This window comes from Labrus bergylta, chromosome 15, assembly GCF_963930695.1.
Source record: "Labrus bergylta chromosome 15, fLabBer1.1, whole genome shotgun sequence".
Taxonomy (NCBI): Eukaryota; Metazoa; Chordata; class Actinopteri; order Labriformes; family Labridae; genus Labrus; species Labrus bergylta.
The window spans coordinates 13,331,293-13,349,220 of NC_089209.1; the positions used below are offsets into that span (position 1 = coordinate 13,331,293).

General features: G+C 40.0%; 1 protein-coding gene across 5 annotated transcripts in view; it reads left to right on the forward strand.

Moving 5' to 3' along the window:
- LOC109994188 (protein EFR3 homolog B) overlaps positions 1–16,851 on the forward strand; it is a 31,635-nt gene extending 14,784 nt beyond the window's left edge. For all 5 annotated transcript variants that reach the window (XM_065963765.1, XM_065963766.1, XM_020647407.3 and 2 more), the window contains 20 exons: positions 464–614; positions 2,762–2,883; positions 3,223–3,372; positions 7,843–7,977; positions 9,482–9,560; positions 9,946–10,081; positions 10,220–10,381; positions 10,585–10,696; positions 10,814–10,865; positions 11,332–11,504; positions 11,639–11,714; positions 11,903–12,064; positions 12,422–12,553; positions 12,640–12,707; positions 12,838–12,965; positions 13,407–13,498; positions 13,621–13,669; positions 13,947–14,053; positions 14,161–14,210; positions 14,296–16,851. In XM_065963765.1, the coding sequence (XP_065819837.1) occupies positions 464–614; positions 2,762–2,883; positions 3,223–3,372; positions 7,843–7,977; positions 9,482–9,560; positions 9,946–10,081; positions 10,220–10,381; positions 10,585–10,696; positions 10,814–10,865; positions 11,332–11,504; positions 11,639–11,714; positions 11,903–12,064; positions 12,422–12,553; positions 12,640–12,707; positions 12,838–12,965; positions 13,407–13,498; positions 13,621–13,669; positions 13,947–14,053; positions 14,161–14,210; positions 14,296–14,401 (2,242 nt within the window). In that variant the 3' untranslated portion in view covers positions 14,402–16,851. The remainder of the gene's footprint in view (positions 1–463; positions 615–2,761; positions 2,884–3,222; positions 3,373–7,842; positions 7,978–9,481; positions 9,561–9,945; positions 10,082–10,219; positions 10,382–10,584; positions 10,697–10,813; positions 10,866–11,331; positions 11,505–11,638; positions 11,715–11,902; positions 12,065–12,421; positions 12,554–12,639; positions 12,708–12,837; positions 12,966–13,406; positions 13,499–13,620; positions 13,670–13,946; positions 14,054–14,160; positions 14,211–14,295) is intronic.
- Positions 16,852–17,928: the final 1,077 nt, after the last annotated feature.

Consider the following 17,928-nt stretch of genomic DNA (forward strand, 5'->3'; position numbering starts at 1 on the left):
CAGTTTGTTTGTCTTCTTGACACTTTTTTTCTGTGTAATGAAAAACAATGTATTGTGGGCTGGTGTAATGTAGCCATTAGACGGGAGTGGGAGGCAGGTGGGTCAGGTTGTCGATGTGATGTTTCTGTACGATCTGTACCAACTTTATAAGTCACAGAAGTTGTTGTCTTTTATGACTCATGCTTCGGTTGCACTGCGAGGGTTCTCGCCGATGCAAACAGCCTGTACAGATTACATTTACACTTGGCAGAGTCTTGCGGAAATCTGTTCTATAACCGCTTCTCCAGAGTTTGTCTGGCAGAGATGATCACATTATGATTTCTGTTGCTGTGAGCAGCAAGACATTCAGAATATAATGCCTTGATTTTACTCGCCACATTTGATATCCAGACATATTTGCCAACCAGATTACAGTGCTATTCAGATGTTTCATTAATCCCCCCCCACCCCCCCTACTCCTCAGGTATGTGTGCATAGCTATGGAAGCCCTGGACCAGCTGCTGATGGCCTGCCACTGTCAGAGCATCAACCTGTTTGTGGAGAGTTTCCTTAAGATGGTGCGCAAGCTATTGGAGTCAGACAAACCCAGCCTGCAGATCCTAGGAACCCATTCTGTGAGTTTGAAGAGTTTGAAGATTCCTTTAGTTGTGTTTGTACACAGAGTAAACCCTGCTTGTTATAAACAAGTGGCTTCAGTCCTGCTTTTGGATTGGCGTTTTTCTCAATGTTGAACTTTAATACTATGATACTAGGAGAAAAAAAGAGCAAGAGAGTATAAAGTATATGCATCAAAAGCTTTGTTCAGATTTGTTTACGGTAGCTTTCAAAGGATTATCAGTTTCAGTTTAATTCAGAAGCTCAAAACAAAAGGTTTTGTGTTGTAAATATGATTTAATAAGTTAAAACTTTCCCTGGCTGTACAGTTTTGGTAACAAGAGTCATAAAAAACCGAGGGCCCCTAGTTGTTTTTTATTCATTTAGCTGGATCCTCAAAAAAAAACATCCTCAAACCTTTGGTCACTAATGTGTTTCTAATGCGCCTCAGTTTCTAAGCTTTTCTGTCGCATCACGTTCTGTCCATTTGAGTGGATTTAGAGGTATTATCCAATCAAAAATTGACAGAGCCCATTTACTTCCCTGATGTGCTGGCGCAAATTAAAAAGATGTTAACCTTGAGAGGAACACTGCTTCAGTATTTGAGGAATATTAGAGCTCAGAGAGAGGGATTGGGAGGGATGAGTATCGTCTGATGTGGGGAGCAGCTTTCAGCGGCGGGTCAGCAGAGGCCGTATAAAAGAAATCAGATCAGCTGCACACCAAACTCTCTGCAAAGCTCCGCAGTCATCTACACAGATTGACGAGACACGTCAACCTCCCGCTCATAATCTTCATGTTATCAATCTCCCTCGCGCACTCTCACGGGTGTTTATGTAGGACAATTACAAAGCCATGTGTTTACCCAGTCACACATACAATTCAATCGCATTGCGGATTTGTGCAGTATATGCTAATTTAAAGCTTTTCACTTTATTGTAAATGTAGATGAACATTTTTATATAAACTGGGAGTTGTGTTGCTGTCAGGACAGAGTAAACCCTGGGCTTTCTCACGCATGCAAAAATTAATTAGCTTTAGTTTTCCATGCAAACAAATGCTGTGTGTTCCTGTTCAACATCCTCAAAGCAACTTTTCTACATAGTGTCAGCTGTTGGGCTCATTCGAAGCAGATCAGTGTCGGGGGGGAGAGGAGAAAGGAGCGGATTAGAGACACATGACTCAAGCTTGGCCAGGTTGCCTTGCACTACTTTTCCCCGACCTTAACCTTTCTGTGCTGCAGAACCCTCCTTAACACTCGGCAGCTCTTCAACACATCAGTGACTTGAGTTGGTCTTTCTGTCAGCTTGTCGTTACATGTATGGATGCCTCTGCGGTAGAAAAAGACCTAAGGACAGGGGGTTAGTTTCTCATGATGCACCCTTTGGTTGCAACAGAGAAACATTCATAATCTCAGCTCTCCATCACCTCAGGTTTTATACTCATTTTTAAAGCTTTAGAGGGTCAGTTTCAGCAGAGACAGATGTGAAAAATTGATGCCTTAAAGCTGCCTCGACTCACAGGCAGTAATATTGGGCAGCTTCCAGATATCAACTACTGCAGCAATTTAGCGGTGCAGCTTCACAAGAGCTTTTATGGCTTCACTTCATTTAATTTGCCTGAGGGTACATTATTAAATCTCAGCACCACTTCAAATATCCATTTTGCACTCAGGAAATAGAGCGTCTTTCGATGTTTGAGATTCTGTTTTTTTATCATTGGTTGTATTATGGTTTACTGCACGCATCTCGTCTGCTTTTTTAATGAAATTTAGAATAGAATTTATGTAACTGAATATATGCTATATAATTATCACTACAGGTGTCAGCCTTTTTTTTTTCTGGATTCTGAAGCAATACAGATCATGATTTATTAATTGGAGGGTGTTGTGAAGCTAAATGTCAGTGTGTTTAAATGGTGACATTTTGAGGCTCAGTAGGGGAGCCCTGTTACTGTCGCTCGTAATGAGCTGTTATGTCGCTGACTTTCATTGAGAAAATATTCAACATGGGGATTTAAGGTTTATTCTATTAAAGAGTATTTAATCAAGCTGAATTAAACTTTTAATCAACGTGTGCTGTCGGAGATCAGACTAATTAGTAGGAATCTCTGGAGTTTTTGAGTTTAGACATGAAATTTTAATTAAATTTCCTTTTTTCCCTCTCAGTTTGTGAAGTTTGCCAACATAGAGGAGGATACGCCTTCGTACCATCGCAGCTATGACTTCTTTGTTTCCCGCTTCAGTGAGATGTGCCACTCCAGCTATGAGGACCCTGACATCCGCACAAAGTGAGTTGATAGATGTTCGTTTGCACCAGAGACAGATTTTTATTTTAGTAACTGCTGTTTTTTTTAGAGAATTTCAAGGAGTCTTTTTTTTTTTTAAGACAGCGGCTGCCCATGGACTGCTTTTTTTGTCATGTTTCCTTTTGATCAAATAAAAATCCTTTTTTAAATTTTGTTGCCTTCTACTAAAAATAGACAAAGTTATATAAAGCTTTTCAATATTAAAAGTCAACTGCCAAATAATGAGGGATACAGATTAAAACAAGATACAAATATCATTTTCTAAATATAATGATTCATTTATAGAGTCAGTCAAAGGATGTCTGTGTCTGTTACTTCAAGGATACGCATGGCAGGTATCAAGGGTCTGCAGGGTGTGGTGAGGAAGACTGTGAATGATGAGCTGCAGGCCAACATCTGGGACCCTCAGCACATGGACAAGATCGTCCCCTCGCTGCTTTTCAACCTCCAGAGTGGAGAGCGGACAGAGAGGTGAGTGTTCACAAGGACAATGTCAGCTCATTACGTTCTGTTTGCTGCTGTTCATCAGACATGTTATCATTGTTTTTATTTGCTGTTCACTTTCATTGTGTGGCTTGCTAACAGCAAAGTAAAGCACTGAAAACTTAGTTTATATAGCATACACTTATATTGCAATCGATTTTTCTGAAAATTAGCTAAATGATGTGGTACAAATGGCCCTGTCTGGAGCTTCTGTGCCAGCACTGGTTTTTCAATAAAGGGGCTGAGCTAGCCATCATCTCCTGTGGCTGATACACTTATTGTTAACAAGAACCTCATACAGCCCCACTTGAAAATAAATATATTCCGTTCAGGACAAAGAGAAGTTTTTTATAGTTTGAAAACATTTATACATGTTGCACTTATGAGCATTACTAATTTGCGTTGAATTCAAGGCTTTCTACAGTTTTTATTTCACTCACTATTTCAAAAAAGGCTGACAGTTAATTTCTAGAAAGCAAGACCTACACACTATTTAGTCGGCTCTCCCTCCTGTTCTCCCTTACCTGTATTCAAAAACATTCTAAGAGTACTTACAGAGACCTCCTAACGCATCTTACCTTAGCTTAATTTAGCTGCTTACAGAGCTTAAATATTTCTAGTAAGTAGTCGTTGGTTAGGAATGATTAAGAAAGATTCTCAAGGCTAAGGAAGGGACAGAAACGTTTCAGGTGTGGTTGACCTCGTTGCTATGTATGAAATATTTTTCAAAAGCTGTGATTGTTTTTTTTCCCCAAAAAAGAGAGAAAAATAAACTAAAGTTCTCTCTCGCTCATAGAAGGGCAGTAAAAATCCGTTAGCCTCATCATATGAACAATATTTTATGTTGTGATTAGTGAACACTCTGTGAATAAATTATAAGCCTTATTTTAAAGGATATAGCCTAGAAGTTTTAGAAATCAAATGCCCACATGCAGTGCCCTCTTCACATGCTTATAGTGACATTTATTTACTCATGTTAATTCATCTTGCTGGTTATTTAGTATTTAATCTAATTGACATTAATATGGGGCTGTGACAGCCCTATAATTGTTTGTATGGTCACCCTGCTGATTGACAGTTGCTACAGACGATCACTTCATCAGGTCATCACTGCTGCACTTTTAAACTTGCCAAATAACTTAATGTCGTGACTCATGATCCCTTTCATTTTCAGCGATATTGTTTTGTTGTGTGGACATCTCTAAAGTAATCTACCACAAACATGATCCCTGCATGATCCAATCTGTAGCTTTGGCCAATGCACTGTTATTCAGTGTTCGGAGAATATTTCTACAATCTCTCTGTTTTTCTGCCATTGTCTCGTCACTACTCCTTACATGTTTTCACCTTAGGAGCCCTCCTAAGGGCTAAGATTCTTTTATTTTTACCCAGATTACTCTTAACTTTGAGGGGAAATTCTTAGAAAATGTCATGTATCGAGAAATATTCTTAGAATTCCATCAGTAGGAGCAACTCCTCAGTACTTTCTGAATATGGCCCCTGGAGTTTTTCCCCAATATGATAAAAATCCAATTTCTGGTCATCCAATGTATTTATTACACCTAGTATTATTGTGTTTGTGATGTGTTTTTCAATTTTCAGACTTTCAGACTTTCAACATATGTCATTCTTCTATTACTGCTGCACACACAAACCAGTATGGCAGGAAAGTGTAGTTATGTGGAATTGAATAGTCATCTGAAAGCTGTCTTATGGGGATATTAATATCCTATAACGTTTTATATTATAATGGTATTTTGCTTCCATTTTATTCTGTGTTGTGCCTTTTGTTAAAGAACCATTGACCTTCAAAATGACAGATAGTAAATGTGGCTTGAGTGTTTTTGTCCAGTGCTCACAGCACAGGCCAACAGACTGTGCCAGAGGTCTACGCAGACTGTGAAAGTTGACGACCTTAAATGGGTCACTTTTGACTCAGCCACATCAGCCCAGTGCCAGTGTATCATGGCCAAGTCCTTGTGTTGTGTTTGTCCTGCGTTAGGCTATATTTGTCCTGGCACCTATGTCATTCATCATCATTGTCATCACAGAGAGAACACAATGACAGCTCTTCAGCACTTACAGGCATCTGTTGGTCCACCTGCAGCAAGAAAGACAAAAACACCGGGAGAAAAGGGGGGATATTGAAGGAGAAAGATGGAGATTGTATGAAGGGAGAGTGTATAAAATGGGTGGTGAATAAAGGCATTGTAAGCATTGAGAGCTGGAGGTTTTCAGAGTGAGAGAGTGAGAGAACGCTGCAGAGTCTGAAGCCTCCCTATCTTGGCTGAATTCCACATACTGACATTCACTTTGACGTCAGTGCTGAGATCTGAAGGTTAGGGGGGAAAAGTGGGACAGCAGTGAGACGAACACTGTAATACTGGGCAGAGGGTGGATAATAGAGAGTAGAATGACAGAAATGTGGAGGTTATTATAAGAGTGAGACAGATGGACAGAGATACACATACACACTCAGCAGAGGCACATTTGCCTCTCAGCTTCCCTCCACTGTGTGTGTGTGTGTGTGTGTGTGTGATGAGCACTGCCCTTGCTGTGTGTCCTCCAATCCTCCCCTCACTGTGTGTAGCCAGACATTAGCCGCCATAAAACCCACAGCAGTCAGGAAAGAGTCTAATTAAACTCACAGATGGTGCATTTTTTTCTCTGCATTAATCCCCATGCACATGTACAATGTTCATTTAAAGATCAGCTTCAGACGCGCGCTAGTCTCTGTGGAAATTGTATTTCTGGAGATACTTAAATATCTGCTCATTGTTTGGTGTGCTAAAGAGAACACCTACCAGCCTGATTGATTGGTTTGAATGTGGTGTGAAGGTGCTTGCAGAGGCTTTATATTCCCAAAATGTTTTTTTTTTTCCTGCAGGTATCACCTCAGCAAAACATATTTAAAAGAAATGATCCTCGCCTTAAATATTCTCCTTTATGCTCTCCTCTGACTCACAAACAGCTTCTGTGAACCGTTTGATGAAAGCACATATGAGGTCAGATTGCTGTAGCTGTATGGTCTTTAAGATGATGGTAGTTCCTTGTGTCTAACATTGTTGTAATGATGATAAAGACTGCACACAAAGGCTATTAGGGTGCCTTTACAATGAGGTCTACTGCGGCTGCTTTCAGTGCACTTTTTTTGTAAAACAGGTGTTAGTGATAGTGGTTGGACAGATAATAAATCTTTCCATAGTAGGTTTTTATTTGACCTCAGTTTTTCCTTTTTTTGCAGCTCTTAATAAAAGTGACTTCTTATAAGTGTGATTTCCAGAATTTAAAGAATTGACTCTATTTTTTTTTTGCCTTCTTTCTTTTACATTAATTGAAATCTTAATGACTCAATTTGTAAGAGCTCCAGCAGATCACCTTTGCCTGCAACCCAGAACAGGCTGCCAATTGCATGAGATCAAAGCACCTCAACAAAAATCCATTTTTACCACTGAGGCTCAGATTGTTATTCTGTCTGCCAAGCCGTGCTTTCTAAACTCAAACACAACAAGATTCAAACTCTTACTGCGAGTCATGTTACCACCTTCATGTTGAAAGCAAGACTTTTATACTTACGTGAGACTTGTCAAGAAAATGGTTTGTATTCTTTAACCAAGAAGTCTCTTCATATATACTTTCAAGAAGTCTGAACCTTTAGTGGCAAATTCTTTTTTTCTTTTTTCAATTGTCCTCAAGACCTTAACTTTCAGCCTGTTTCATGGCCGGCAGCTGTTTCAAAACCTTTTTATCTAAAAGTCGTTTACATCCCGAGAAATCTCAAAATTGGAACCTGGTTTAAAAAAAGAGTAATCCTTTTAAGTTCTTCTTCTGAAGTCAAAGCAGTACAATAATCCTGCATCGAACTTCCATCTTTTTTTGGATTTGTCTGAAGTTAAAAATGAGCCACTGACAGGCAGGAAGCCACATTTCCACCACAGCGGCAGCAGTCACAGCAGGCAAGATGAGAGAGTTAGGCTGTTAATAAATAATGTCATCATTGGTGGACCACCCGAGGCCGGTCATGACCAAGATAGAGTTGTGGCGGAAGTTTTAACTATGCATGAGAACAAAGAAAGGCAGGACCCTATGTGAGTTCTCATACACTTTCACGCATGTTCAAATGTAGCCACGAATATGTATCCAGCAGTCAAAACAGATGTGTAATACACACATGTATACACACATGACACCTTACACGGTCACCTTGTTCTTACTGCAGACTCACTGCAGAGGGGGAAGGCTGATGTAATAAAAGCCTGCAGAGTGTTTTTGTGTTAAGAATTGAGCCTTTGTGGAGATGTTATTGAATCAATTTAAACTCATTCTCTCACTCTCTTCCTTTCTGTCTGCACCTCTCTCCCCCTTTCCGACTCGCCCTCCCCCTCCCTTGCCTCCTCCCTGCTCTTTCCCTCTCCTCTGCCTCTTTTCTGCCTCCTCACCTGCATCGCTCCCTACCAGCCGCTCCCCGTCTCCGCTGCAGGCGTCGGAGAAGGAGAAGGAAAGCCCAGTTGAGCTGACGGAGCGCTGCTTCAGGGAGCTGCTGGGACGAGCCGCCTATGGAAACATCAAGAACGCCGTCACGCCCGTGCTGATGTGAGACAAACCTCTAAACTCCTCCATGCATATGGTCTTACATGTTTTTAGGAATTGTTTCTGACTTAAGCTGAAGGGAAGATGCATGTTAGCGCGATGATGCAGTGTTTTTTTCTGCGCATTGATTGGCATGACAAATCAAACAAGGTCAATGCAAGGTTACAGAGTTGTTGTTGCCAAGACCCGAGTGCATGATTTGCAGTCTGAATATTTAGATAGTTTATTTCTGCTTTCACTTTGTCTGTTCTGCAAGGTTGTTATTACATTATGGTCAATGTTTTCTCGATCAGACAGACTCCCTGCTTTTCTTGCTGCCTTTTCCAGCTTCTATAATCTTATGCATGACACAATAATTAAATACATTCAATCAATCAAATCATCTTAGGTTATCATCATCTAACTTTTGCAGTCTCTATGACTCCCTCCAATGAGTGTTTTCTTTTTAGTTGTTTGTTTTTCTTTACATCTCGCCCTTTCTGCGTCACTCTATTACTTAAAATCAGTTCACCTCATTTGTTGTTATCTCAGCTGTGTGCGAATGTGTCTAAATCACTGTCCCCTATACATTTACACCCATTCCTTATGATTTTGTGTCTTTTGAATATCCACCTAATCTTTGCATCTCTTGGCCTCCTTGCATCCGAGTTAGTGTTTGCAATCATCCTGCTTTTTATTGCACAGAGACTCTGGGCATGTCTGAGTATCAGGCTGTCCTACAGTTTTGTTTTTCATAATAAGTCAAATTTTGTGAAGTTCAGAAATCTCCTATGGATGAAATATATAATGTATGCATGTGTCTTATAAATGCAGGAATGCATTTTAAGATAATAATATTTAAAGGCATTCAGATTTAGGGTATTCTCCCTCAAGCATTTCCCCAAAAACCTCATCAGAGTTGGATTAACACAATTTCAGAGTCTTGTAAGCCTCTAATGCCTTTATTGATTTTTTTTTGTACTCCCGAATCCATCTGAGTGCAAGTCTATTGAACATTTTCCTGTGCAGTTGTTTATAAGATGTGTGTTTCTTTTGAACACTCTCCGTTTTCAGTTTGCTCTGAATTTTCCCTTCAGTTCCCTCACTTGTGATGACTTGTTATGACTTGTGTAAGAACAGCTCTCATCCATCCATCACTGTTTCTTTTGACGGCTTAGATATTCATCGCAATCTTTCAGCTACTGTTGTATTTATCATGATTAATTTAGATTCTTAAGTATATATCTATTGCCCTTTTATTACACTAACTTTGCACCTTATACAAACATTTCCCACAATTGAAATGCTCACATGTCTCTAAGGTCTTGAGTTAGTGATGTGTTAACATTGCAACACATTCTAATACAAGTTATGTGTTATGTACCATTATTCTTAAAAGTTCAAAAGCACAGATGGAGTCCTATCGTAAGGGTTTTTTGATTATATAATAGTGTGTTTTTCTTCTGATCGCTGCTACATTATTACATCTTCTGTACCCCCCCTCCTCCTGTCTGTGTCTCTCCTTCAGGCACTTAGATAACCACTCTCTATGGGAGGGGAAGACCTTTGCAGTGCGTTGCTTCAAAATCATTATGTACTCCATACAGGTGAGTGATACATCGCCAACAAATCCATAAGAACTCTTCCTCGTCTTGTTTTTCCTCTCTCTTTCACTCAGGCAGCCAAACATCCAGGGATGAGATGGATTGACACAGTGCTGTGTATTTCAATTTGAAAGTGTTTTTCACAATTTGGTGCATAAAACAGAAACATGCTCATTTATTCATGATTTACAGCCAAAGCAACTGACAATGAAAGAGATTTCAAATGAAAAAAAAATGCGTCATTGGCATGTTTTATCTCAAATTTCTAGATTGTTTAAAAGACAAAATGTTATTTAGAAGCATTATACCACTCATACTTCTCTCTGTTTGCTCATGTGTTTTCTTTGGTTTGGTTGTAATCCTCTTTTTGTCTCTTCTTCCTCTTTAGTCCCAACACTCTCATCTGGTAATCCAGCAGCTTCTCGGTCACCTGGATGCAAACAGCAAGAATTCAGCCACAGTGCGAGCTGGGATAGTGGAAGTGTTGCTGGAGGCAGCAGCCATTGCAGCCAGCGGCTCTGTAGGTGAGAGGAATGACAAACACACACACGCACACACATACACACCAGCTGACTTGTTGTAGGAGGAATGGGATACGTGTGTCATCAGATTTTAGGATGCCTTCACTCCTGGGGTTTTGATTATTCACTGTTTGTATGCAGGTCCCACAGTACTGGAGGTGTTTAACACTCTGCTGCGGCAGCTCCGCCTGAGCGTCGATTACGAGCTCACCGGCTCTTATGATGGCAGCACCAACATCGGCACAAAGATCATCAAAGCCCACGAGGAGAGGCAGCTGCAGGAGGCTGTCATCAGAACCATTGGTAAGTCTGTGGGCGGTGTGTGTGTGCGTGTGTGTGACTCGTTGAGTTTGTCTGTTGGGCTTGTGTTTATCTCACTTGTGTCTCTATTACATTTTTATGTGTGAACTTGTGGGAGTTTTTATTTTTTTTTTACAGGCTTGTATTAATCTTCCTCCTTTCTGATGCTCATGTCTCACCCTACGCTCTGTTTCCGTCTTTTTCAGGTTCATTTGCAAACACTCTTCCAACATACCAGAGGTCAGAGGTCATGCTCTTCATCATGGGCAAGATCCCTGTGCCTGGGGTTCACCCAGCTCTGACCTCCACAAGCTCTGGGTAAGTTTTCTCACAAATCCAACAAACATGTTTCCTACCACATGTGCCATTTTATATTTATCAAACTACTGAAATAAAAAGGTTTCAATTTGTTTCTTTATTTCATTTTCACTCCAGGCCTGAAGGCACCAGGATGATTCAGGTTATGTTACTGAAGTCCTTGGTTCAGGTAAACCTTCATCCTTTTATTATTGTTAACTGATAATGTCGTTCTTTACATTGTTTTAAAGCAGAAGTTTCAGCTGCAGTCCATCAAACTTCATCAGAGCATACAGCTCTTGAGACAGCACATAAACATAAACATTGCAGTCCTCTTCTTTTTTCCTCCTTTTGATATTCTTTCATCTTTTGCTTTACCTGCGTAGCTCCACATTCATCTTCCCATTATCTAAGGAATGTTTTTACGCTACAAGGATAGGTGTAAATTAAACCAGCTGAGCTCATGAAAACACACATTCATCCATCCAGGTGGCAGTAAAGGCTTAACGTGACATACCAACAGTCAACAGTTACAAGTATCTCAATTAATGGAAAACACAAGAATTGTTGCAACTGGTTAAAACCACATTGCTGCTCAGTTAGTTCCTGAGAAAATTGTTCTTAGATATAAAATTAACTTTTCTTGAATCTCTCAGGTGACAGCAGGTTACCAGACCACCAACATGCTGACAGCACTGCCCAGCTCCTTCCTGGAGCCTCTGCTGTCCTTCTCTCTAACAGAGGATCCGGAGCTTCGGCTGCTGGTGCTCCAGATCCTTCTCAGTCTGATCGACAGGCACGAGAACACACCCAAGTTCTCCAATATCAGGTGTGTGGGGTGTGTCTGCAGGGACAGGATGGTTATGTGTATGTGTGTTTTAGAGATTTTTGTTTTTTTATTGTGTCTTGGACAAACTTCACTGAACTGAAGAGACGATTTGTATTTATCATGTTTCTACTCAGCATCCTCGCAGACATCTCTGTGCTCAAACTCAAAGTCGACAAATGTTCCAGGCAGGACAACTTGTTCATGAAAAAGGTGAAACTTCTACATTTAACTTGGACTACATGGTATTTAAAGTTGTGTATCACTGTATCAACCACTCTGCTTTGAAAACAGTCCTTCACTTACTAGCGATGGAGAAAAAAAACAATACAGCACTAGGAGGATATCTTGGCTCTCTGTCTGTTCTGCCTCATAATCGTTCTCTTGTTTCCTTCCCCCAGCATGGCCAGCAGCTGTATCGACACATCTACCTGGGTTGTAAGGACCAGAGCAGCGGTCGGCAGCATTACGAGACCCTGTTCACTCTGCTGGGTCTTCTGAGCGTGGAGCTGGCAGTCGAAGAGGTGGTGGTGGACCTCATTCGCCTGGCACTAGCCTTGCAGGTACTGATGCAAGTGAAAAATGACATTTACTTGTTTAATCGTTGTGGTAGGAGATTTTGTCATTGTTACATACTGTTGTTGAGCCCAGACCTAAATTGGTGCCTAATTTTTTTTTTTTTGAATCGGGTATGAAAAGGAAGTATTTTACATGAATCACAATAAATATATATCGAAAGTTTAAAGGATCAAAGGTAAATCTGACAAAAAAATAAAGGCAAGATTCTCAGATTCGGTCTAAAGCCTGCAGACTGATTGCATACTATAACTTAATTTGATAAGGAACTGAATTTTGAGCTCCTCAGTCAGTGTGTGTGTGACGAAGCTCTCCTTGATGATATTGCTCTGTGTTTTGTGCAGGACCTGGCGCTCTCCACAGACGAGGCTCTGCCTGTTTATAACCGCTGTGCTGTTCATGCTCTCGCCGCCGCCTACCTCAACCTCATCTGCCAGCTCACCACCGTGCCGGCCTTCTGCCAGCACATCCACGAGGTCTGACCCTACTCTACTCTGTGAATACGTCTGTGTGTCTCAATAACAAGAACCCCTTTTAATAAACCACTTCTTCTGCCCTCCAGGTAATCGAGGCGAGACAGAAAGAATGTCCCCATCTTTTGCCTGAAGACGTCTTCATTGACAATCCAAAGTATGTCCCAGAATTCAATGCTTCTTCCTCCAAAACTATACAAACAATACTTTTTTTTATGGTTTAAGTTTGCAACAGTTGCAGCCTTCTTTTTACTTTAATTAATTGACAACACTTCTTTTTTTCCAAGGCTGCCTTCTTCACTAGAGAAGGTGGAAGGGGATGTGTTGTTTCTCCAGTCGAAGATCACCGAGGTCCTGGGAGGCAGTGGCTATAACACGGAGAGACTGGCTACACCTTATGTCCCGCAGTTTACTGGTGAGGAGCTCAAACAAACGATCTCTTGTGTTGTGATGTAACGCTGAGTTCAGAAGTCTTAAAGCTGTGAGAAGTAAGTGGTGGAATTTCTGAAAGTGAGTAATGTTGTCCGCTCTCTAAGCGAATATTGATAATGTTCATTGACCTACCAGAGTGTAACAGCTTTTGCTTGGTACGTTATTGATCCCTGTTTGGAAATACAGAGCTAAAATACTTCCCCAGAGCTGGTGGGGATTTATTGTTTGTTTGAAGGGCACTTCATCACGGGGGGAACCTTGAGCCAAGATCACTGAGTTAGAGGACGATCCTTCCCTAACTTTGGCAGACATTTCTACGGCTGGCTTTTGTCAGATTGTTAAACCAACAAAGTCTCTCTGTTTCAAGTCACTAATTGTAAATTGTTGGTCAAGAAAATTAAAGAATAAGCCCTTTTGTTTCCAGATGAGGACCGACTGTCCAAGAGGAAGAGTATTGGGGAGACCATCTCACTACAAGTGGAAGTAGAGTCCCGAAACAGTCCAGAGAAAGAGGAGGTAAAGATGCAAAAAGCACTTACAACAATTTCACACACTATAAGGAAGTTTTACACTTCAGCAAATACAGCTCAGAGCTCTTAACAGCAGCACAGTGTTATTCATCTGTATTTGTTTTGCAGCGGACCCCAGCAGAGGAGATAACATTTGAAACCCTGAAAAATGCAATCGGTATGTTCTCTAACTTTTGTTGTTTGTGAAGTATTTATTCAGCGCACCCTTTATTAATCTTACCATTTATCTGTGTTATATAGGTCACCATACTAACTAAAGCCAAAGAAAATACATTTACTTATTACTTTTATACTACATGTGAAATCAGAAAATAAACTGCCTCAAAATAAAAAACATTCAGGGAAATAAATTGTTGATCTTCACATGCAAGAGACTAGTGCATCATGCATTATTGAAATGTAAACATTATAACCTTGTTTGTTTCTCCCTCTAGTGGACAGTGTGGGTATGGAGGAGCAGGAGAGGGAGCGGAGAAGACAAGTGGTGGAGAAGTTTCAGAAGGCCCCCTTCGAGGAGATAGCTGCCCACTGTGGTGCCAGGGTACATTATTGTATTAGCCTTTTGGCCGTTTTGTTTTCTTTCTATTATCATGTTAACACATTCAAGCTCACACTGTTTTCTATTATGATGTATTTTGTCCCTCCTAGGCTACACTACTGCAGAGCAAACTCAATCAGATCTTTGAGATTACAATCAGGTAAGGGATGTTACTTTGGACATTTATGATGGGCGTTAATGACACTGACTGCATTAATTGATTTCTGGTTCCTCTTCTCTGTCAGACCCCCGCCGAGCCCGTCTGGAACCATTTCATCAGGTTATGGCCAAACCCAGAGTCGATCTGTTCCCATCTACGAGATGAAGTTTCCTGACCTTTGTGTGTACTAGACCTGAAAATCCATTGCAAACCTACTGAACTGTTTTAGTATTAGAGGAAAGGAACAGGATTTGGGTGGGGGGGGGGGGGGGGCACACAGTTACTCACTGTAAAGGCATCCTGACCATTAAATAGAACAACAGCAGACTGAAGAACAAGCCCTGATTAACTTAGCGGAATGAAATAATGGCTAATCAATCTTCTGAATGCAGCCAAAAAAAGCTTGCCAGCTTAAGAAGAAAAGACAACAAAGCAGTAAAACATGCTTTCATTTTAACATTTTAACTCTTTCCTCATTAGATGTCTGTAGAAACTCCACTGGTTGGATTTTCAAATTAAAAGTTGCAGGGCAATGTGAGGATAAAATGAAGTGACAGAACTGGAAGTTACTTTTTTGCTTTTAGAAAGATACTTAAGATGCATGTTTTTTAACTGGACATTTTTTTATAGCTCTGCAACTTTCTGACATCCCCCCCCTTTAAGGTCTTTAAAAGGTTGCCATAGTAACACTTGATGAGAAACAAGATTGTCCATTCTATTAATTTATCTTTTTTTTATGCTAAACTATGTTCTATTGTTTGTTGACTTTATGACCGTAAAGAGAGTGTATGATTTAGGTGAATCTAAATGAACTTTTTGTGTACATTTAATTGAAATATTGATAGATATATTTAAATATGATGCTATTCCTTTCGTTCCCCGTGTTACCACACTCTAGAAAATATTTCTCCAGTGTTTTAATGCTTTCATGTTTTTCTGTTTTGCCTTTTTAGCATTAGCCAAAAGTGCTTTTTCTTTTATGACTGGTATTTATTTCTTGCACCTGTTTAGTTTTCTTTTAATTATTTATAGATTGCTAATTCAATGAGGGATAACCGTCAATCTGTGTGCTATCCTCCCAAAGTGAGTGTGCCTTACAGGTGACTCAAGTTAAAACAGTACCATACACTGCACCAGTCACGTTCGGTCACTAAACTTCTGAATCATGTTTACCAGAAACACTAGGAGACAATTAAGCATCCTTTATTTTTCTCCTTTCCATATAAATGTGTATATACAGAGAACTATATAAATCTTTAAGATGATGTACAGTGTAGGGTTGTGTTGGTGTGTATATATCCTGTATATGAATTCTAATTTTAGACTGCCACTGCACTGATTGTGTCCATGAATTATGAAAAAAACGTAGTTAGAATTCAGATGTGAAAATTTGTCGGCAAATAATTAACAAGCACCTCATGAATCAAAAGGTGAATTCTCAATGGTGTGAACAGCTCACAGCAGAGGCCTTAATCATCTCGAGGCCAGTAGATAACACTAGTGAAGGCTGAAAGCATCCTGCTCAACTATGAATTAACCAATCTTTGCAGAAAAAAGTTTTCTCTCGCAAATTCTAAGACAGCACCCACAGCCATGACTTTGATTGATGACATCACACCCTAAGTCCTGCTGCAACAACTTTGCACTCTTTTTACTCCACACTGCTACTGCTGCAGCCTCCGAACTGTCCATCTTTCTCATTCAGCAACATATAAATAAGTCTAAAAGCCATTCTGTGTGCATGTACACACACACACACATACACACAAACACAGATAAAGAGAAGTACCATGGCAATAATTTGGCACTAGCCTGGCTAATAGCCCAACCGTTAGTAGCAGATGCTTTTCTGTGTTTGAACTTGTACCTTCTGTGCTGTGACGGTTCGGTTTTGTTAAGTTGTGAGAAAAAGTCCCTCCTTCTTCGCTCCTGGGCTTCTGTGAAATAACTGCATTTCATGTGAAAGTGTCTCAAGCATCTTGTTTGAAGTACAAAGTCTGTCTGGTTTGTCCCTGATTGTCAAGTGTTGCAGTCCAGTTTGTTTTATTTTTATTCTTTCTTACAATGCGATTTCCCGTGTATGCATATTTATGTTCACACACATGCCGGTGTATCTGATCGTCTTCATGTTTACCCTTGTTGTCACTGCAGGTGTGTGTGTTCACATGTCCATTTGAAAAACTGTATCATCAATGTCCACGACCAAACTCTTCAAACACAGTTTACAGTTTTTTGTGCGGCCACATTTGTAAAGAGCGAGCTAAGTGAACGCAACATGCAGCTGTCTAAAACCTTCCAGTGACACCTTGTTTGTCAAATTGTCTTTTTCAGCATCTTGCGACTTGGCGGTGAAGACCTGTAAATCTACCAGTGTGCTCGTCGTCATTGCATAGCGTAATGTAATATTAACTGACAGTAATCCAATCTTACTTTTGTCATTACATGTCTGGTTAATAGATCTGTTTACAAAGTAGTGCTGTAGGTCAAATCTATTCATTCTGTGAACTTTGCACTTTAAAAACTGGATAACCTAGTGACAAAGGCAGCTTTTACATGGAGAAAATGCCTTATGAGTGCCATACCTGACTTTGCATGCTAGTAGTGTTGATGTATTGTACAATAAAATTGTCGGTAACCGTAAGCAATCTGATCTGTGTCTGGTTTTATTTTGTTTATGATGATGGATAAATATTATAATTATCTACCCTAATCAGTAAATTAGCTGAAATATCAGATGTCATTGTTTTGGTAGACTACGCTGAGAAGCCTTGAGTGCTATTCTTGATCTGCCTGTTACACTATACACTAGTGCTTGTTATTATATTTGTTCTCCAGTTAGAGGGTATGTAACCATATGGTATTTATTTAAGTAGTGTCATTGCTTTGCTTTGATTCAACAGAATACAGTAGCCACAAAATTTGTAATTAGCTGAACTAGAAACATTGAAATTAACCAATTATTCAACAAAAAAAATGGAAGGAATATATATTGTTCAATGAACAACTTGCTTTGTTCAGATGAATGTTGTGTTGTGCTTACTGCATTTACTGTAGGGATGGCTGTCTTTGAAAGAATGTCCATATTTTTCTATTCTGTGGTTTGTACCCAAAACATACAGTATCCCTGCAGTAATGCTCTGACATGCTTCTTCAGAGACCAGCTAACTCTGCTGCAGACTTTTTTTAGTCTGGTTGAAATGTTACTTTCACCGATTTGCTTTGCAAGATCTTTGAAAAGCATAGTTTTGGAGGAGCGGTAACTTCGGGTGGCTAAAAAATAAAACCAATATGAAAGAGCCGAAAGAACTGACTTGAGTAGCCACTTGAGGCTGGCTTTAAAACAGTGAACATTTCCATTGGTCTACAAGACATAATAAAACACATTTTAAAGCAGGCTGTTTAGTGGCAAATTGGCTTGTAGTTTGTAAATGGTGATGTTGGTGCCTTATGGTGTGGATATATTTTAATACAGATTTCGTAAAAAATTTGTTGATTCGTTATTTAAGGTGTTCCAGAGAGAGGTGAGACGGTGCCTTGCCCCCTCGCCTCCCTGCCACCCAATTTCAGGCTCCACCTCCAGATCCGGACCCCAGGTTGGTGGTTTATTGCACAAACAACTACCAAAAAATCTTTGACCCTTCTTCACAGTAGGTGAAATTCTAGAATTATATTATTGATATGTTACTGATATACACTAATTAGCAAATAACAATGTCTT